Source organism: Hetaerina americana, unplaced genomic scaffold (genome assembly GCF_022747635.1).
Source record: "Hetaerina americana unplaced genomic scaffold, ioHetAmer1.1.p SCAF_18, whole genome shotgun sequence".
NCBI classification, from domain to species: Eukaryota; Metazoa; Arthropoda; class Insecta; order Odonata; family Calopterygidae; genus Hetaerina; species Hetaerina americana.
This window is the reverse complement of record NW_027286741.1, coordinates 3,331,832-3,354,475: the sequence shown is the minus strand read 5'-3', so window position 1 is coordinate 3,354,475 and position 22,644 is coordinate 3,331,832. Positions and strand designations below refer to the sequence as shown.

General features: G+C 40.2%; 1 protein-coding gene across 3 annotated transcripts in view; it reads right to left on the bottom strand.

Annotated features, from left to right (window-relative positions):
- mv (lysosomal-trafficking regulator mauve) overlaps window positions 1-22,031 on the bottom strand; it is a 187,632-nt gene extending 165,601 nt beyond the window's left edge. For 2 of the 3 annotated variants that reach the window (XM_071584371.1, XM_071584373.1), the window contains exons 1-6: window positions 21,716-22,031; window positions 21,403-21,524; window positions 13,649-13,734; window positions 10,398-10,563; window positions 7,475-10,286; window positions 7,297-7,386 (exon numbers count right to left, since the gene is read on the bottom strand). In XM_071584371.1, the coding sequence (XP_071440472.1) occupies window positions 7,297-7,386; window positions 7,475-10,286; window positions 10,398-10,563; window positions 13,649-13,734; window positions 21,403-21,471 (3,223 nt within the window). In that variant the 5' untranslated portion in view covers window positions 21,472-21,524; window positions 21,716-22,031. The remainder of the gene's footprint in view (window positions 1-7,296; window positions 7,387-7,474; window positions 10,287-10,397; window positions 10,564-13,648; window positions 13,735-21,402; window positions 21,525-21,715) is intronic. The other variant, XM_071584372.1, reaches the window with a different exon arrangement.
- Between the last annotated feature and the right edge of the window lie 613 nt (window positions 22,032-22,644).

The following is a 22,644-nucleotide window of genomic DNA, read 5'->3' as shown; positions in this document are numbered from 1 at the left end:
ACTAGGGATCTTGGGTGGGGAGTCCAAGTAGATAATATGACACGGATGGCATTTTAAGTATTGCATTGGGTAATGATAAATTTAAAAGGAAGTAGCATAGCCACAAAAGAAAATGCATATAAGGTACTGGTTATCCCTATCCTAGAATACTCCTCCATAGTATGGGATCCATATGAGGTGGGACATATTAAAAAGATAGAAAAAGTTCAAAGAAAGGCAGCAAGATATGTACTCGGAAGGTACAAAAGAACAGATAGTGTCACAGAAATGTTAGATATACTGAAATGGGAGAGTTTGAAAAATAGAAGAAAAAGGAGTAGGCTAAGCGCGATGTATAGAATTGTTAAAAAGGACAAAGCGTGGGAAGATTTATGGCAAGGGATAGAAAAGCCTAACTTCAAGGGAAAAAACGACCATAGCCACAAAATAAAAATAAGGACTCAAAAAACCAATAAGAAAAAATACTCTTTTTTAAATAGAACTATTATTGATTGGAACCAGCTGCCTGGAGGTTTGTTTGAGCCCTTTCCATCCAATTTTAGAAGTTTTAAGTTGAAATGTAAAGCAGCCACTGGGTTATAAACTTCACTGTAGTTTTGAAAATATTGTTTGCATGTGATGTGGACGGCATATTGTATGTGATGTGGAAGTTTGTTTGTATGTGATGTGGAAGTGTCATTGTATGTAAAAATATTTTGTCTCCTATCTGTTTTTCTAGTGCGTGTATGTATGTATTTTTCGTTGTAAGAGTGTGCATTGACCAAACTTGACCGTTGCCACCAGGAAAATCCCCTAATCGTAATGAAATTCTTAAATAAAAAATAATATTAAAACTCCTTTAGCTGTAATAAGTTGGCACCACTCGCCCTGCAATGAAAAGAAAATTTTTGTGATGATGGTTGGTGGGAAAAGAAATTCCACAACAATGATCAACCTCAGCCTCTCAAGCAGAACACCCTTTTGCAGTAGTTTGTGGGAATGTTACTTGGGTTTATGAACAGATATACACTATCCGTGACTGTTTACGGGAATAAATTTCGTGCCAGGGACAAACACAGAGCTGACACACTCACAAGCACTCAGGAAAACAATAACTCACACATTCAAAAATTTTCAAATCAGTTATTTGGCATGCGAAAGGAATTCTGTTGGTCAACTATCCTGACAAAGGTAAAACGAAAAATGGTTACAAATATTTGTGAAACCAGACCTGACTTGCCGTAGAAAAAAACTTTCTTCCATCGGGATAATGTATCTGCCCACATAAAGAGTATTTGTGATGGGAAAAATGATGGACTTGCCCTGCAGAGTGCTAGAACATGCACCCTATTCCTGAATTTAGCTCCCTCAAACTTCCACCTCTTCCGAAAATTCAAAACGTTTTCTCGCTTGTCAATAATTTTCATCCAATCAAGAAGTGATAGTGGCTTGTGACAAGTACTTTGCAGAATTCCAGAAGAACACTACAGTGATGGGTTAATGACACAGGAACAGCACTGGAGGAAATGTATTAATATTTAAGTAGATTGTGTTGAAAAATAAAACTTTTTTGAAAACATAAATTGTCATTTTCATCATAAGGGCAAGAACTTTTCAGATCACCCTCAAAAATAACTCTCACCTGTAGCTACAAACTGCATCACATACTGCATCATCAATTCAAGAAACATGTCAGAAAATATTTTTTTTACATAATTATTAATAGTCACACGTTTTTTTGTTTTATTCCAAACATACGGATGAAGGATTTTTCTGACACAGATGAAAAATGTGCAAAGTAATGGATGGTATCAGTTAAGGCAAATGTGCTCACTGTTAAGTGCCAGTTATCATATATTTTTAACCATGACAGTGAAAATATCCAAATCACTCAGTGGGTTCATTGTTTGGCTACTTGTCCGTCCAGCAAATTTTGACCATGGTACAAATTGATTTAACACTCCACATACTGGGAATACTTCTCTACTGCCTGGTCACCTTAATACAAACTCCATTTTCATACAATTGAATATGTTCAAAGAAAATGTGTGCACAAATTCAAATTCAATCTTCACCAAGATCTTTATAGTTATCATGAAATGTTACCGCTACTTAATCTTCCTTCATTGCATAAACGTAGAAAAAGTATTAACAAAAATTTTCTATACAAATTACTGTATAATAAGATTGATTCCTTAGAACTCCTAAGGGCAATATCTTTCCGAGTACCCTCACATGGCACAAGGCTTGAAGCACTCATTGAAATTAGACATCATGCACAAAACTACCCTTACTACATGCCTATAAGCCAGATTATGAGAGATGCCAACAGTTGTGATCAAATTAACCTATTTTCCATCTCACCAGGAACCCTTAAAAAATGTTATTAAAAATATCCAAAGAATTATAGAATGCTAATTATTGCCGTGCTGATATCTGTTCATGTTAATAATTTGTTCGCAACACCCATTGCGAAAGTTATCTCAATCGATGCCACAAGGTCTAGTTAATAACTGCCATTAACATTTATCATTTATTTACTATCATTCTGACCTGTAACAAATACTATATTTCTAATATTCTGTTTCCCTTTTTTAATTTGGAATATTATTTAATATTGATATAAATAAATGAAAGGACTAACTTTGTAGTTCCACACGAAAACGATTTATTCACACAACCCAGGTTTCGAAGTAAAACTTCATCATCAGGTGAGCTCTCTACATTTGCAGCCCTTCTTATATATACAGCCAGGGCGGGGGTGGGGTGGAGATAATCAGGAAGGTTTGGGAGGGGTAAAGTCAGGATTGGTTTGCGTGCCGGAGGGGAGGGCAGTTTGGCATCCCCTCCGCGATGTTGGTGGAATGTGGAGCGGGAGGGAGAAGTCTACACTGTAGAGCTCTCGTGAGTCAGCGGATTAGAGAGGGTTAGATGAAGGGGAGGGGGGGGGTGTCATCGGCCACCGTGAGGATTGGGACTTTAAGGAGGGGAGAGTGGGAGGCATACAGAAATTCGTTAACAATATTTTCATTTAAACAAACACTATTTAAAATTTCTAAATGTTCTAAGGCGTCTAATTTATAGCCTTTGCTTTCATGATGTAAAATTTCGAAATCAAAATCACTTTTATGGTTATTATCAATCAAATGCTTTGCGAATTGAGAGTTCATCTTTTTATTTCTTGCACATGCTTGATGCTCCTTCACTCGTTCTTGGAATTTCCTCCCTGTCTGTCCTATGTATATTGCCCCGCAATCGCACTTTAGCTTATATACTCCACTCTTTTCCTTATATGGGATTCTATCCTTTGTGTGGGTGAGCAGGCCCCTGAGGCTTGATTTATTATAATGGGCTATCTTAATTCTACATTTTGGAAGTTTCTGACATACTTTTTGTGAAAAATCGTCTAAATAAAGGATTCTGCGCCACTTGGCTGCGGGGTCCTGTGGCGGTTCAGTACTGTAAATATCTTTCAATGCCATTTTATTCAGTTTTTTGCGGTATAGTTTCTCTACTAGCTCCTCATCGTAGCCGTTGTTTCTTGCAATCAATTTAATCGTGGTAAGTTCTTTTTTGACGTTGTTTTGCGACATTGGGACGTTCACCAACCGGTGTATCATTGAATGGAAGGCGGAGAGTTTTTGCGAGAAGCAATGTCTTGACTTGAAATGGATAACTTGATCTGTGTATGAGTTTTTCCGAAAGATAGAGAAATCAAGCCGGTTGTTTAATTTTGAAATTTTTAAATCAAGAAAATTCAGTGTATTATTTTCTTCTACTTCACAGGTGAATTTTAGGTTTTCGTTCAAAGAATTTAAATGTGTAAGAAATAGCTGAATTTGCCTTTTGGAGCCTCTCCACACACAAAACACATCGTCCACACATCGATACCAACACAACACATTATTTGTTAGTTAAAAAAAATTATTTTAAATTCAACGGAAAATATTTCAAACAGCCCAATGGCCTAGCTATGGGTTGCCCTCTATCACCGATTCTGGCCGACATTTACATGAACCATTTCGAAAAGAACTTGTTCTCCTCGTGTAACGAACTAATGATGCTCACCTGATGATGAAGTTTTACTTCGAAACCTGGGTCGTGTGAATAAATCGTTTTCGTGTGGAACTACAAAGTTAGTCCTTTCATTTATTTATAATGAATCGGTTCCATAAAGTTACGCCAGAAACCATTAATTATATTAAGTGCGCTTGTAACGCAGTTAAGGCCAGCCTCTACAGAAGACTTTCTATAAAGTACCGGATTGCAGCATTGAACATCTACTTCAACAGCCAGTGCATCGCGCGGAACATCACCCCGAAGTACATCAACCTCCAGTTTAAAAAACCCCACTCGTCAGCAGCAGCCTTCGCCGCCAAAATAGCCAAGAAAGCATGGCTCAAGAGAGAACTCCACGAGTGGTATGTTAAAAGGGATGCCATATCTCACTATCTTTTATTACTTTACACGGAACTGACTCATGAGCTTCACTGGATCGAGTGGATAATTTTGGATGATATCGTCCGACAAAAGAGTAGTGAAATTGCCTTTGAAAAAAGAACCACCATTGATCGGAAATTAGTGACCCTCATGGAGGATAGCAAATCCGTTTCTAATGATAAATCGTCTGGATCACCTGTCGGTGCAAATAATCACTTTGGACAAAAAGTCATCAACCTATCAGAGCACAATTTTAAAGCCAATGAAATAAGCTTGCTTGAAAAAGGGTTAAATTACGTTCCAAAAATTCCAGTCTCGATGAAGGACGTAAAAAACTTTGCCGTAGACTGCGAAATAGCCCTCCAAAGAGAAAATATAGGGGTAAAACATATTGTCGCTCAGGAAATGAGAGGTCAACTACAAAAAGTTTTTAAAACTAAAAGACAATTTCCGGAGTTTGACGCAGTTAATTCTATCAAGAGCAGCCTTAAATTAGAAAAGCTGATTATTCAAAAAGCAGATAAAGGCAACGCGGTGGTGATAATGAAAAAGGACGATTATTTTGAGAAATGCAATACATTTATCGAAGAGCACAAGATTCAAGAACTGAAATCAGACCCAACCACCAAGTTTCAACAAGAGTGCAAAAATTCGTTAAAATCATGTTCAATATTATTTAAGTGGCATGATGTAGAAAAGCTAACCCAAATGAATCCTTCAGCACCCCGGTTCTTTGGGTTACCCAAGATTCACAAACCGGGATTTCCGATTAGACCCGTGATTTCTAACGTAACAGCCCCCAACCACCTGTTAGCGAGAAGAGTTAACGACATATTTAGAGAGCATTCAAAATTTGAAGCAAAATACGGTGTGCGTAATTACATTGACTTCATCAACCGTGTTTCCAAAGTGACTATCCCCAACAAGTGCTTCCTAGTGTCCTTCGATGTATCCAACCTCTTCACCAGTGTGCCGCCTAAAGAAGCTATAGACATTGCAGAAACCAAACTTATCCAGAATTCTGTGCCTTACCCAGTTATCTGTGAACTAATCCAACTGCTACAGACATGTGCTTCGCAAAATTATTTTAAATTCAACGGAAAATATTTCAAACAGCCCAATGGCCTAGCTATGGGTTGCCCTCTATCACTGATTCTGGCCGACATTTACATGAACCATTTCGAAAAGAACTTGTTCTCCTCGTGTAACGAACTAACAAATAATGTGTTGTGTTGGTATCGATATGTGGACGATGTGTTTTGTGTGTGGAGAGGCTCCAAAAGGCTAATTCAACTATTTCTTACACATTTAAATTCTTTGAACGAAAACCTAAAATTCACCTGTGAAGTAGAAGAAAATAATACACTGAATTTTCTTGATTTAAAAATTTCAAAATTAAACAACCGGCTTGATTTCTCTATCTTTCGGAAAAACTCATACACAGATCAAGTTATCCATTTCAAGTCAAGACATTGCTTCTCGCAAAAACTCTCCGCCTTCCATTCAATGATACACCGGTTGGTGAACGTCCCAATGTCGCAAATCAACGTCAAAAAAGAACTTAACACGATTAAATTGATTGCAAGAAACAACGGCTACGATGAGGAGCTAGTAGAGAAACTATACCGCAAAAAACTTAATAAAATGGCATTGAAAGATATTTACAGTACTGAACCGCCACAGGACCCCGCAGCCAAGTGGCGCAGAATCCTTTATTTAGACGATTTTTCACAAAAAGTATGTCAGAAACTTCCAAAATGTAGAATTAAGATAGCCCATTATAACAAATCAAGCCTCAGGGGCCTGCTCTCCCACACAAAGGACAGAATCCCATATAAGGAAAAGAGTGGAGTATATAAGCTAAAGTGCGATTGCGGGGCAATATACATCGGACAGACAGGGAGGAAATTCCAAGAACGAGTGAAGGAGCATCAAGCATGTGCAAGAAATAAAAAGATGAACTCTCAATTCGCAAAGCATTTGATTGATAATAACCATAAAAGTGATTTTGATTTCGAAATTTTACATGTTGAAAGCAAAGGCTATAGATTAGACGCCTTAGAACATTTAGAAATTTTAAATAGTGTTTGTTTAAATGAAAATATTGTTAACGAATTTCTGTATGCCTCCCACTCTCCCCTCCTTAAAGTCCCAATCCTCACGGTGGCCGATGACACCCCCCCCCCTCCCCTTCATCTAACCCTCTCTAATCCGCTGACTCACGAGAGCTCTACAATGTAGACTTCTCCCTCCCGCTCCACATTCCACCAACATCGCGGAGGGGATGCCAAACTGCCCTCCCCTCCGGCACGCAAACCAATCCTGACTTTACCCCTCCCAAACCTTCCTGATTATCTCCACCCCACCCCCGCCCTGGCTGTATATATAAGAAGGGCTGCAAATGTAGAGAGCTCACCTGATGATGAAGTTTTACTTCGAAACCTGGGTTGTGTGAATAAATCGTTTTCGTGTGGAACTACAAAGTTAGTCCTTTCATTTATTTATAATGAATCGGTTCCATAAAGTTACACCAGAAACCATTAATTAATATGGATATTTTGTCTACATTAATTAACCTAAATAGGTGTGTTTGTGTACCTGTATACCATCTGAAAATGTCTTTTATGCACAGCAAATCAAAATTATTATTTAATTCTAAATTATATTTTAATTCTCAATAACGAGTATGTAACTTTATGCCATTTTTACCCATGTGTTAATGTTTTTTTTATAATTGTGGAATCAATACGTTTGTTTCCTTCCTTTGTGTTATTCCCGTTAAATAAATAAATGTGTTTGATTGAAAAAATGAAGTTCTAAATGGCAACTGAATCACAGATATTGTACATCTAAATCATAAATGGTGCATGTACTTACACGTTTCCTGTTCATTATGAAGACATTTCAAACTGACAACCAGGATGGCTTCTAATAGTTTTATTGAAGGATTTAGTGGAAACCAGACACCTAAAAAGAAGAGAGAACAACCATAAATTTATGCTGAATGAGGCAAAATGGATGCTCACCTCCAATAATGTAAGTACAAAAGCATTACCTCCTCCCATACTGCAGCCACCAACTATGTGAAGAACCAACATTTGAAGTAGCAGATAACCTTTTTTGCAGATGGCAGAAGATGAGAAAAATTCCTTGAAGGGTTCACTCTTCAACACCAAATTGGCACAGGAATTCCAAAACATGGCTGCAAATTTCACCACATCAACACAGGTTTCACTCCCCATTTGAACCTTTTCAAGAAGTTCACCGACCATTGTGGTGCCAGGTGGTGCTGCCCCCCGGACACTTTGGACAGGAACCGTTGCCTCCACTCCATCCTCATTCACCAAACCACATCCATTACTCGAAATGGCCATGTACTCCTCAAAGAGATTACTTATGAGACCAGCCAATAATTTGTTCCCTGAATCTCCAACATAACCTGCTTTCAGCAATGTGGCGGCTTTCCCAGAAAATGCATCAATTGTCTTGGAAAATATCATTAAGGAATGCGTTTCCTGCAAACAGGTACTGACCACAGACCTCAGCATTTTGGCATCATCCAGCATCTTCTGCACACCAATCAGTATTATCTCTTCCCAAACACTGCAACATGACTGAGAAAACTCTGGGAGAAATATAAGATCCATTATGTGCTCCAGCCCGAGACCAGTGTCAAAGAATGCTAGCGTGAAGTCTGGGCACTTCCCGAGATAGCAGGAGAACACAGCCAGGCATGACAACAGGCGGAACTTGGCAACATCACACCGTGAATTAAGATAATCTCCCTTGGCAGAGACAAACGTTGGGAAGATCACTATATCCAACAACTCACGGAGGACTTTGGGCGAGGCAATTGCAACAACGTGAAGCAAATGGGCTAAAGTAGATCGACAAAGTTTCAGGTCTCGGGACTCAATGAGCTGTAGGTAGAATCTCAATCTGAACCACTGAGAGCGATCATCTCCCAAACCGAAACTCTGGGATGCTGTCTGTGCCACCAGGGAGGGAAATGCAATGCCAAGATCGCAAATGGATGCTCCCTCAGGAGTTGCAGTGGTGTGTCTCCAGTTCATGTTCCCAAGGGAGAGGAGGGATTGGGAGGAGGCGTCCGTGAAGTTGAGGCAGCAGAGGTGAGTGGGAGGTGGGCCAAGGGAGGTGGCCAAGGACGGGACACAACCCCACAACTGAGGGTACAAAACCCTTTCCAACAGGGCAAAGCACACAATGTGCAGGGTCCTGCTGGACTCCTCTTGCCGCTTCAATAAAGTTCCCGAGACAGCATCCAGCAGTTGCAACGATGGGAAGCAGCAACACGAGCCACACCCCAAAGCCACCTGCGCCACATGGGTCCTCAGCTCAACACTAATATCGTCCCTGGCCAGCAGGCGCACCAGTTTGGCAAACAACAGCGAGGCAACGCACGGTACCTGTGCGGCATTCTCCTTGCCAGATCTTGGTGCGGCCAATCCAGGGATTCCAAAGACATCCATCTTGTGGTGATGCATAAGGTGATGATGGCTGGTGTTTGCCTTCTGGACCTGCCCCAGTGATGGCCTGCGACGGTGTGATTGTCTGCGCCTCAATGTCTGCTGCTGCTGCCCAAGGGCGCCCTCTCTCAGTGCAACTACCAGGCGCACCTGCTTGACCCTAAATGCGAGGGAGCCCACCTCCTCCACCACCTGGCACGCCAGAGGCAGGTCACCCCTTCTCTCTCCCCACTGCCCCTCTGCCCTCGACAGGTGCACCACCAACTTCTCCAGGAGGGACCCCGAAAGACTCTTCTCCAGGAGCCAGAACGTGTCCAGGAACACCTCCAGAACTGCATCACCTCCTGGCTTGTGGGAGTCGAGCAGGGACTGAAGAAACAGAAAGACACAGTTCACCAATCCAAAGATGTACTCCTGGTTGGAGCCCTTGGGATCATTCTTGACCCCCAGACTCTCCTTGGTTGAGCCCACCACAGCTGGCGCCTCATCATATGTCTTCAGCAGCTCATCCTCAAGGAGCCTAAGCACCGTGCAGAGTGTTCGATCGTGGGCAACAGTTAGCAGTGCACCACACTTGAGGACCATGGAGAGCGCCGATTGCAGGAGGCAGCACATGTCCACTTTGAGGCTGGAAGCAACGTTCATCTCCAAGATGGGCCCCGGTACATCCGTCCCAAACTGGAGGGTTCGCAGGTTCTCCAAGACAAATGCCAGGACCTGAAGTGCTATCTTCTCACTTTGGTCTGGTCGGCCATTGTTGCCCCAGTAGCTGTAGTCGCACAGTGTCTGCAGAAGCCTCATGGAGAGCACACAGAACTCCTGCACTGACACCTCACTCTCCAGTGCTGTTTTCACATTGCCTAAGATGTAATCACCCGGTGCCTTGTAGTCCCTTGTGCTGGGTGCCTCCAATTCACTCAAGTGGCCTCGGTTCCTCCGATCTGTGAGGTTCAGGCAGGCCTCATCCTCACTTCTCACGATGGATGTGAAGTAATCAAAGTCCATGGGATTGAGGTGGATCTTGACAATGGTGGATGCTTTCCCCCCACCACCCAGAGATGCCGCCTCCTCCAAGAATTCAGATTCACTTGTTGCACTGCAGTCCGTGAGGGAGGTTTGCTGCAGCGGTGGTGAGTGTCCCAGGGCCCCATAGTGAAGTCCCAATGGGTCTGGCCCCTTGTCTGACGTGGCACTGTTCGATCCCTGCTTTCGACTGCCTCGTTTACGCAAGGCCTTTGAGTGCAACCGGCAGCTGGGGCCCCTCAGACCACGGGCAAACACAAATGGGTTCTCTCTTGACGGTGACGAGGACTTATACCTCAAGCACACTGGATACAACGAGATGAGTAAATTGGCAAGTTCTTCAGAGCAAGACAAACCCTGAAAAATAAGTGAAACTCTTGCATGTATTGCTTTCCATAAAGAACTGTCCAACTAGAAAGAGTTTTACCTTTCAGGTGCAAGGGTATAATAAATAAAAGGATTGCAAACCTTGACATCCAGAATATCCAACATGACAAGACTCCGCCACCCACGGCCTTTCATCAGATAGTTTTGAAGTGGTGATAAATCCTCTCCATTTCCCGCAAATGAACATATACGATGCACATCAGCAAACAGCTCACAACCAATTAAAGTACAAATGTCACCATGCAAACTGCCAAAGGAATAACAGAAATACCACCCATCATAATTTTATCTTTTATCAGACAAATTATAACTCAAAATACCTATACCAAAAAGTAATTGAAAAATACCTATTATATAACAATGAACATTTCAATTTCATCATTAGCACAATAATAATATGGAAATCTATACAGCTATGAAATATACAGCTGAATCAAGACGTCCAATACAAGAATGAGAATCTGTATTCTCAATTTCAAGTGCCTTTCAAATGGAGCCATTTCACCAGATACATGCGTGTGGTTTGGCTGAAGGCATGGTTTCAAAGGATATAACCATTGCAAATTGTGTCGGTTTACAACATTAACTTCCTCTTCAAATTACCTGTTTATCAAGTGGTAGGTTTTTCTTGTAATTACATTAAAGTTTTATGAATATTTTTTACAACCTATAATGTATTTCATGAACGATAGGTGATTTTTAATGAAAAAACCATTGAAGAATGAGTCTTACAAGTAACATACATTGCAGCCGTTGCACACGGCGACGAATGGGTTAAGACATGTACCGCTGCATAACGACTTGACATAAACAAACGCAACACCTCTCCTTTCAGTCGTCAGATGTGTCACTAGATGGGGCACTGAGTCTTGTTTCGACCCGTTCAACGGTTTGCGCAGACTAAAATGAGTCTGGTCTCATTTTGTTCACACCTTGTACAACTGCCCTAAAGCATATAAGCCAAATGTGAAATTTACGTAGTTAAGGGATATACTTCTAAAGGTCATTTTTGAAAGTGGAATTAGGATTTGAGAATTAGTGATTTTGCGAGTGAAAACGGTGAATTTACAAGTGAGCAAGGCCTTGGAAACAGTTGAGCAAGAGAGTGGGCAGAATGGCAATCCAAGAGTACAAGAATTCAGTTGAGAGAGATTTCATGTTTACAACAACAAAAGCCCAGGGCTACCAGAAATTCAGAGGGACTTACTAAGAAGAATCCAAGAGGTGAATGTGAACACCAAGAAGTCATAGAAAGTGGAACTTTGCATGATGAACCCATTCCTTGAATTATTTCCTTTGCCTGTTTGTATATGTCATAGTAGAACCTATTACAATGAGCATAATTTATTCTGCAATCTTGCCAGTAAAGTGAAACACTTGCTCAGGGAAGCAATTTTTTGCATATAAATTAATGTAAAATACAATGATGAGTTCTAAACAGGAAAAATAAATTATGTACAATGTTTATTCAAGGAAAGTTATATATATACATTGTTTAGGATTGCGGATCACATTCACCTTTTCTTATATTGCAGAATGAAGCAACCGGGAATGCAAATTCAATTTGTAAAAGCAAAATAGAATTGAAATAAATTGTTAATTGTTTATGATACGTACCTTATTGCTTTTAACTAGAAAGCTGCCAAGAGACTTGTTTCTGCCAAAAATTCAAAATTTTGCAAAAATGTGAATCAGAATTGTCATTAAATTAATATCTAATGCACATAGCCACTTCCTTATTAGGGTGATGCTTTATATGTATGGTGTAATACAACAGTTTTCCACAACCTCCAATTCTCATTTAGCCTGATGTTTTGGACTTAATACTTCTTGAAGGCTTGTAGACTTTCTGAATCGTAAACAAACTGGGGTTTTATTTTCAAATTGACACTTGCATCGGCACAAAATATTAGCATGAAAGTCTTCAATTGGCACATAGGCAGGCAGGGCACTCTCCCTAGCTGTTACATGTACCTATATACTATACGTACGTATAGGTACACTTTATCATCTCTTTTAGATGAAACCAATCTCATCATAATTAACAACCTGTTGTGGCAGTTAATCCACGAGCTTCTTGAAGTTGCTGATGAAGTTCTCTGCTGCCTTCGACTAAGAGCGGCTGCTTCACCATGACTCACAATTCCATGAATGCTGGTTCTTCCCTTAAACTTCTCAAACCACTCATGGCTTCCATTAAATACTTCTTTTTGAACATCGATGATCCTGGCATCTTCTTAAAGAGGTCAGTAAAAATCACTATCCCAATCTCACAAATGATATTCTATTGCAAAAGAAACACTTGGTTTTTCCTTTCTTTTGCAATATGTATCGTTTCCACAAAGTGACGCCTGAAGTTATCTCCTTGATATTCTATTGATAGTGTCAATATGCAATTGCTTTTCTCTTGGCCAAATGAGAAGTAATATTTCAATACCAATGAAAATACGCAATCACTGCGTTGTTATTCTAGTCACTCCCTTTAGAACATCTGTCTCCTAAAATTTGTCTCTTTCCTCGAGGATAGTGCATATCCCTGACGTAGACCAATTGTACGTGCGTACTAAATCAGTCACCCTCACACCTCGTCATCACTTTTTAATAATTTTACTTTTCTTCCTACTGTTATTATGATTCTCTTATGGCTGTCTTCTGGTGGATTTTTATTTGGGGTCATTTTTATAACTATGCACAAAATATTATGAAACTTAACACAAAAAATCCCAATTAACATGTCTGAACGCAGGTTTGGAAAGATGTGTGATCACACAAAGATGCAACCAGGACGAGTGCTAAACACAAACTGAAGTAATAGGCACACATTAATTCCGGGTATTCCCCTCTCATCATCATTTGTTATGATAAATTGTCCTCGTTAAGAGAGTTATTTTCGAGCAAAATATTTTTGCTAATAATGCAAATTACTCGCTCTTCGAGCCGCTAATTAAGCAAGGTTCCATTGTTCTATAGATCTTATATTTCAACTGGTAAACTATTTTTGAATTTCATTTCTTGTTGTGTTCATTAAGAAAATGCTGAAAATATTTATTACAGCTTTTCTCCTAGAGAAGGGTATATGAAAAAGATACCCACATAATATTTCGTCCTGAATTTAGGCTATGACTCCACAAACTTAATGCAGTTGAAGAGTTACCCAACTCATTCACCAGATATCAAAATTGACAGCAGAAGTATTTTAAATCTATGATGTCATATTTACTATCTCATAAAGCATCTAATGTTTATGTTATATTTTGGGTATTTTGATGCATTAAGTGCACAGCACAGGAAGAAGTTCATTTAAAAATGCCTGCTTGACAAATAGTACTCACCAAAAAGACAATATTTCTTCAATCTGCCTGCCTTCCCGTGATTCAGCCAGTACAGCAGCCAGGAAGACATCAAGCCATGCTGCTCTCTGTTCGTCATGCAAGAGGGAGAGAAAGAGAGAGAAATAATTGCATGAGGATATTTGAAAAGCCAATCTGGGTTCTTTTTTAAGAACTTTTGCAAAGAACTTAGTATAGTCAAAACATAATTTACATACACTAATATTAAAAAAGCAAAAACTTTGTGCTCCTTCCACAAGTTATACCTTAACTGCAGCTTTCACAGACATCTATCTAATCCTTCAAGTGTTAACGCATGCTTCCCTTATCTGCATATGCAAGCCTCTTTGACTATCGCTAACCATGATCATTTCCTTTGCAGAGTCATTTGCATTTACAAGCATCATTCCCCCATAACGAATTTCAAGGGACATTTTAAAAATTCCCACACACAAAACTACCATTGTCAGTGTAAATATGCTCAAGTTAAGCATTACGTACTGCCTAAATTTTACTTACCATCTACTTGAAACAAGCGCAATGCTAAGCCAGATCCATTATATCATTTTAACAATTACCTCTTCAAAGGTACTGATGCATTTTCCATGGATTGGTTCACAGAGCACTGAGATGCCATAGCAAACAGAAAAATTTAAGATTGTCAGCTATAACCATATGAAAACCAAAGTATTGAGATTCTTATGAAATGGCAAGGCGACTCTCATATTTCACTTTAATAGTAAAGTAAAAGTAAGTAAGCCAAAGCAAATGGAAGTCCATTAATTTTAGCAGCGTTTTGGAGGAAATGGGGGAGAAGTTCATTAGAGGAATGGATTAAAAAGAGGTAATGTATATTAGCAGATGACTCCATCAAAAAATACTGTCGCCGCAGTTTCTTGTAATTTAAAAGAGGTTGTTATTGATGCAAATGAAACTAAGTAGAGACATGAAGAAAATATTACTGAAGATTTTGATAAACAATGTACTACGTAGTCAGGATTGTAATCTTTGGGGTGCTAGAGGAGGAGCAAAACACACCTTTAAGACATCATCACTCGTTTATTTTGTGGGTGGCTTGTGTGGGCACAGATGGTGTTCGGGAGCTACTTTGCCAGAAGTGCTGCCGACCGAGGAAGACTTTTGGCATGGAGGTCTTAGGAGTTTTCATGGGAGACAACCAACAGCTAAGGTCATTTGCAACATTAGCCATGGTTGGGAAAGGAAGGGTAGAGAGAAACCCAGCCTATTCTTGTCAAAAGGTGCCTAAGGATCAAACAGTTTAACGTCCCATCAGTGCGTGGATGGCGTACTCACTCAAAGTGCTCTCCACAAAGCACCTCAAGTAGGGATCGGGATACCACGGAAAAATATTTGTTGTCTCCATGATTTGAACCCAGGCACACTCGGTGGGAAGTCTGTACGTTAGCCACCAAACCATCACGCTGGAGGTCTTCTTTAACTAATATGGCCAGAGGGGCAAACCTAACAGGCTCAGCCTTCACTAGGTGCAAGTTTTCCATATCCATCAAATGAAAGAGAAGGCATACTTTCAAGGAGAATTAGTTTTTAAATTCGGTGGAAAAGTACATTTTATGGATAGCCAGAGGAGGAAAAGGCTCTCTGCCCACTGAGCCTTTTTGTGTCATCTCTCTCTATCTTAATCATGTGCTAGCAATATTCCAACACTATATTTCATGACTTTATGGGTCATTGCCATGCTGTGTTTGGATGTTCCTGGTACTAGCACTCATTTTCATATGCATTAAAATTTCTGGTTATTTATTATCTTCGTACGAGGTCTGTAAATTAAGTAATGAGACATATTTTTTCATTTTTCCATTTAGTCACAATTTCATATAGTCACCCTCGAAATGACTTCCTTCCAAAGCCACACAGAGCTGGAGACGGTTATTCCACTCTTCAAAGCAGTGCTGGAACTCCGACCCTGCTGGAATAATCTTCAGCTGGTCGGTTACAGCCGTTTGAATGTTTTCTTCGACTACCCCAAAATGAAGTTCCCTTCGGGTGATTTTTCAACTTTGGGAAGAGGAGATTAAAGTCACGAAGGACTCAAGTCAGGCAAATAAGGAGGCTGAGGAGCCACAAGAATGTGCTTACTGGCCGAAAACAGCTATTGGTCTTGCGAAAGGTTTTTTGGAACCATTTTTGTGCAGATTTTTCTCATCCCCAATTCATTGGTCAAAATTTGATGTATGGTGTTAAGAGGCAAATTCAACTTTTCCCCGATCATTCTGACTGTCAACTGACGATCTGGACGCACAAGATCCCGGATTCTGTCGACATTTGTATCGGTTCTCGAAGATGAAGGCCTTCCGCTTCGTGGTTCATTTTCAGTCGTCTCTCTTCCCTCTGAAGATGCCTCAAACCACCGAAAAACCTGGGCTCTCAACAAAACACAATCTCTGTAGGCCTGCTATAGTTTAGCAAAAGTTTCCGTTGCACTGTGCCTGTGTCTGAAGCAAAAAAAGCCTGGTATCACAGCGTTGCTTAAAATTGATGTCACTCAATTTTAGAACACAATAGATAATACTGTTTCACAAATAACCTCACTACGGACAAGGAAATGACAAGCGAGTTCAAACCAATACTGAAGGCGGATCACATATTCCCCTGCCGCCCCTCCGAGCCCAGCACCTCCAGTATTGCCAGTTCGAACACTATGTTGCCAGTCTCATTCCTTACTTTACAGACTTTGTATTTTTTTTTAAGGTAATCTACCGGTTAAGGTAGGTTTTTGGATGGACACAACTACCAAACAAACATTTTATTACTCCCAACAAAACACAAAATCCATCATCCTACTCTATATCAGGTCCCTTTTCATCTCTGAGTACTTTCTTCCTCCCTTCATCCCGTCCAACATCCCTACCCTGTTCCTTCCCTTTCCTCGTTTGCCCAACATTCTCCCCTCTATTACAGTCTTCAACATCCCACTGCCGGCCATTACCCCCTTCAACCACTTTTCCTGCCTCCATAGGATTTCTCCCAACAAACCCCTCTCTTCGCTCACCATACCAAACACTTCCTCGTTTGTTATCTTCTCTGTCCATTTCACCTTCTCCATTCTCCTCCACACCCACATTTCAAAAGCCTCCAGTCTACATCTATCCTCCTGCTTCAATGACCACGTTTCCGCTCCGTACATAGCCACGCTCCATACCAAAGTTTTTACGAGTCTTTTCTTAATATCCTTACTCAACGTCCTCGTCATCAACTCCCTCCTCCTTGTGAAAGCCTCTTTGCCTAGCGCAATTCTTCTCCTTACGTCCCTACTACTTTGACCGTGTTGGTCCAAAACGCTACAAAGATACGTGTGAACTGTTCTACCTGCTCCAGTTCTTGCCATCCTATTTTAATGTTTGGCTTAGGCATTTTCTTTCTATAAAATCGCATAACCTTTGTTTTATTAATATTGAGTCTCATCCCATACCTGTCGCACTGAATTTCCAATTCGCTCAGCAATGCCTGCAAACCCTTGGCTGACTGATAAACTAAAGCTTGGTCATCAGCAAACCTAACTGATTTTACGAATTCCCCGCCCACTTTCATTCCTACCTCCAGTTCTTCCCATGCCTATTTAATCATTTCTTCTGCATTCAGGTTGAACACAACGGTGATAACGGGCAACCCTGCCTTACACCTCTTCCTAACACTGCCCATCAGGACTCCCCGTTCCCCACTCGCACCTGTGTAGTCTGAGACATGTACAGGTTGCGGATTAGCCTCCTTTCCCTCCAATCTATTCCTATTTTCTGCAATATACTCATTAGTTTTCCCAATGCACTCTATCAAATGCTTTTTCGAAATCTATGAAACAGGCAAATACTTCCTGATTGTATTCTATATTCCTCTCGATTAATAATCTCATTACTGCAATGGCATCACGCGTACCTCTCCCCTTCCTAAATCCAAACTGATCATCCCCTAAGTAATCATTTGCCCTACTCTCTGTCCTTTTGTTGATGATCCTGAGAACAACTTTAGCTGCGTGAGATATCAAACTTATTGTCCTGTAGTCCTCACATGATGTAGCCTTTACCTTTTTCGGAATAGGAACTAAAACTGATCTCACAAAGTCTTCTGGCCAGATTCCTTCCTCATAAATACTACGGATCAGCCCATATAGCCTCTTCCCCCCATATTTTCTTAAACATTTCAATAGTTCCACGGGAATGTTATCCACCCCCACGGCCTTATTTAGTTTCATCTCCCTTAATGCCCTTTCTATCTCATCGTCTAGTATGCCTGGACCTAAGCTATATTCCTCAACGTCATGTTCCTTTTCTAAGTCTAAATTTGTCGGTCTAAGCTCTTTACTATACAGTCCTTCTACATACACCTTCCATCTCTCTTGGATCTTTCCTGTGTCAACTATTACCTTACCCGCCGTATCTCTAACTGCAATCGTTGATCTCCCTTTCTTACTTCCCGATAAAGATTTAACTTTGGTGTACAGCGCACTGATTTCACCCTTCCTCAGCAGACTTTCCATATCCTCGCACTGCGTCTTCCACCATGCTTCTTTTGCTTTATTTGTTGCCCGCTTCAATTTATTGTTTAATTCTTTGTACTTCATTTTGCCTAACTCTGTATTTACATTCTTCCATTTTCGCCGCTCATCCATCTTTGTAATCATCTCATCCGTGATCCATGTTTTCCTAGTCCTTTTAGTGTTAAAGGTTCCAATAGTGTCTTTTGCAGCTTTAGACAACCCTTTATTGATACATTCCCATTTTTCTTCGATAGTACTTATCTCTTTACCATCCTCCATGATTTCCTCTACTGCCTGTTTGTATTCCTTCCTTTTCAAACCATTTAATGCTTCTACATTCCATTTTGTAACCCGCCGCCCCTGCCTTTTCTTTTTGAAACGGACGCTACATTTCATAACAACTAAATTGTGGTCCGAGTCCGCATCCGCTCCTGGGAAGCTGTGCGAATTTATCACACTGTCCCTATACCTGTGTCTAACCAGAATATAATCTAGCTGATACCTTTCTCAGTCTCCTGGCATTTTCCATGCATGCCTGCGCCTTTTGTGGTGTCTAAACCAAGTGTTGGTGATGACTAACCCCTGTCTCCTGCAGAACTCAACTGATTTCTCCCCGCGGTCATTCCTCGTGTCTAAACCGTAGTCCCCCACCTCATCACCATCTCTTCCTTCGCCTACCGTCGCATTCCAATCCCCCATCACTATCAACATTTTCCTGACGGAACACACGCGATTATGTCCTCTAATTGATCGTATATCCTATTGACCTCTTCCTCCGTATGTTCGCTCGGTGGCATGCATACCTGAATAATAACCAAGTTCATCGGTTCTACATTTATCTCTACTAGTAATAATCTATTCGTTACCAGCTCTATGTTGACAACGCTTCTTCCCACGTCTTCATTTAATGCTATGGCAAACCCTCGTTGGCTCTCGTCCCCGCGGCTGTATATTATTCTATAATTATCACACCAGCAATCCCCGCTATCCTTCCATCTCACCTTGCATAGGCCTAAAATACCTATTTTTCCCCTTTTCTCAACCTTAATATTCTCCTGTTTCCCTGTCCTCATCATTGTTCTAACATTCCTCGTTCCTCTTCTAACTAATTTTGTCTTCTTCTCCTGCGTCTTCTGTCCTGCTGCTGCTGGTTGTCCCTTGCGAGGGTTTCGCGGGATGACGACCGCGGAAGCCTTGCCTGCCCCGCTGCCGGGCACGACACACGGTCGATTGGGCCGAGCCCCGTAGTTGCCAGGACTCAAAATCTCTGTATTGTACATCATTTAAATCTTGGGAATGATAATTGAGGTGGTTTCCCGTTGCCTTCCTCAGTAGTGTTTTTAACGTGATACCATCACTTACTGGCAGCCCCACTGGGGTCAGACGCCATTGCAGCCGCCTCACTGAGGAACAGACGCTGCGTGGACTACCTTTCGTCTGGCTCCTATCCTTCGACTTATCTGGCATGGGTGACCCTACCAGGAGCAATAATTATTACTCCCGCCAGCACAGCTCTAGGGGTTGTCGGAACGCACAAGCCCTTCCACCACGTCAAGGTTGTAGTCCGGGGAGGGGGGAGCAATTATGATTGCTCATTTCCTGGGGGCAGGGAAATATATTGCAGAAAAGAGAGACAGTGAGGGGTGATAATTATACTGAACCAAATGGTAAATTAGCAGCGTGAACTTAAGAGCGAGTAAGTTACACAATATCTTTTTTTGGTCAATTAAAATTGATAGTAAAAGTAAAAGCCGAATCAAGAAACTTGTTTATTGCCCTGGTCTATATCCCAACAAGCAACCACAGGGAGAAATAAGTTTACAGGGCATGTGATCAATTGCAGGTGTTCCTGGAGTAAAAAATTTTATAGTGATAGAGGGGTGGAATGTGACAGTAGAAGATTGGTTTAGGAACACAGATTGATCTTGGGAAGAAAATAATAGTTTTGTTGGACAGGGCTTTATCATAATTAACACCTGGTTTGAACAGCATATAAACACAGATATTCAGTGAAAATGTCCTGGGATTCAGATATACGTGTACATCTGTTTGACTATGTAATGGTTAAATATAATTAAATTTTGGACCCTAATCTCTATTATTTAGGCTAGGTAGGTGTTCATTTTCAGCTACTATATCACACAGCCCCATTTTAATTTAAAGTGAATAACATGGTTAGTGTAAATTAAGGTTCCCAATTATAGTACACATTGTACAATATTACATTATCCAAATGGTGGATAAATCAAATAAAGGCCAAGTTTCAACCCCCTAGACTTGCTAATAAATAAACAATAATCAATAACACTTCGTGCATTCTACTGGCACCAAGCCAAATTTAAAAATCAACCAATCCACCAGATTAATGCGGTATTTGCTTTCCGTAGAGAAAAATTATTAGTCGACTTACACCAGTACAGCAATTTTAGTAATTTTGTTTATGACGCCACATAAGAGATAATCCTATTATTAATCAATATTGGACAGCACCACACTGCTTATCAATGGTCAATTGCAGCATCAATATATAATTCCTTTTCACTCACACAAACAACAAGTCAGTTAAATTCTGATGTTAAAAGTGCTTCTCCCAAGTTGCCTTCTTTAAAAAGGCTTCAAGTTCTTTTACAATGGACATGTATTATAATACACCAGTTTAACCCTATTTCAAATGTGTCTGCTGTCAGAATTTTTTCACCAGAAATCTGTCATATACGGTGTCTTACCCTTTGAGGTATTTCACAGAAAAATCTTCGTTTACTTAAACAAATCTGTGCTTCTCCAATTACACATGACTTTAACAGGTTTTCGACTTAGTTCTAAAAACAGCGATTTCTTATGGGTCGCGGAAAATATAATTCTTCAGTGATTTTCGATAGAAAATAAACCAGTGGCCATCACTTTTCTAGACAAATATTCATCAACCTTCTACAGTGCTACAGTGTTAACCATTTTCAGAGCAGTTATTTTTTTAATACACTACCTAAATATAAAAGTGAATAAGCTTCCAAAGCGGCCAGGAATCACATCACAACATTAAACAGTACTTTTCTAACAAATAATCACGTGTATTGCTTCCTTTCCATCATTTTTCAAGTACGCTATTTCCATATCAAAGTAAGTTAGCTCCAAAGCTAACAGTGGAACTAAATTAAAATCTAGGAAATTATTAAACTCGAGTACGAGTTGCAATGTGTGCGTGAATGATTAAAATTTGTGATGGGCCAAGAATTGCATGACATACCTCTGGAGTAGAACTTTCAGCATGAATAAAGGATTCCCAAATCTCTTGTATATTTTCCACTGGAATCATTTTGGTTATCTCCTTATACAAGACAAGTGGACACTAATTCCCAAAACGAGCATCTGTACAAAAAAATTAATTCCATATGTATCTCTATTCAACCATATTCTAAAAGAATAGTACCATATGAAAACAATGATTTAAATTATTTACGTGACAGCAGTCCACCGCACGCAACACCCTTAAGTGTTACAAAAACATTTGCTTATGTAATGAACAACCACCACCAACGGAGAAAGTTTAGAAAACTTGCCATTAAATATTTACAGAGCATTGATGACGATCAGCTGCATGATTTCCAAACTTGCATACAAACTCAAAGGCTCCATTTCCAGGTGCAATGTAGCCGTACGTAATTTTATGGAATCGCCAGGAACATACCGAACAACCTTAACCATAAACAGTTGGTAAGCACAATGCATCAAAATTATACGCAAAATCTAGGACAGTCACAACTCGCAACCTCACTGAATGTCCAGAATTTTTTTATGTATCCTAAACGTGATACATTATGTATTCTACCACTAATTAATAGTCTTCATAAAAAAAGCCCTATAGCAAAAAGTCTACTGCTGATCAACATGAATCCGTGGGCTATTTATTCTGAAAAGCAACTCGCCGCGCGTGGTAATCGCCGTTTTACCGACCATACCATGCGCCTTCTATCCAGCCGCGCATTTCAAACCCTGCCAAAGTCTGGAGACGTATAATCAAATTTTCATCAAGATTTAGCGCTAAATCCTGAGAACCATTTCAAAGGATACAACTAACCTAACCGTATAAAGAATGCCCGTTCATCGCAAAAGGCCAAAAAGTACTTTTCAAAGCCTCTTGGTCCTTTTATATTGGTATTACGGAAAAAGGAAAAGTGAGTCGTAGTCTTTTAGAGATATCAATAAAATGATCCATAGTAATGAAAAATCTGAAGGTAAATTGTACTATTCAACACCTAATTATGGAAAAAATGAATACATAAAATATAATTGATTTTTTAAAAAGTGAAAAATTAGCACTCTTGGCTTGTGATCGACTTTTACAAATGTACTTGACCATACATACAATGGATTTCATCTTGTCACACTGTTTTTCTTTTAATATAATCGCTGAAAGGCTGTGATTTGAACTTTATATGGATACTGACTAAAATTATTCTCCAAAGAACGTGTACTATGTCGGTGTATT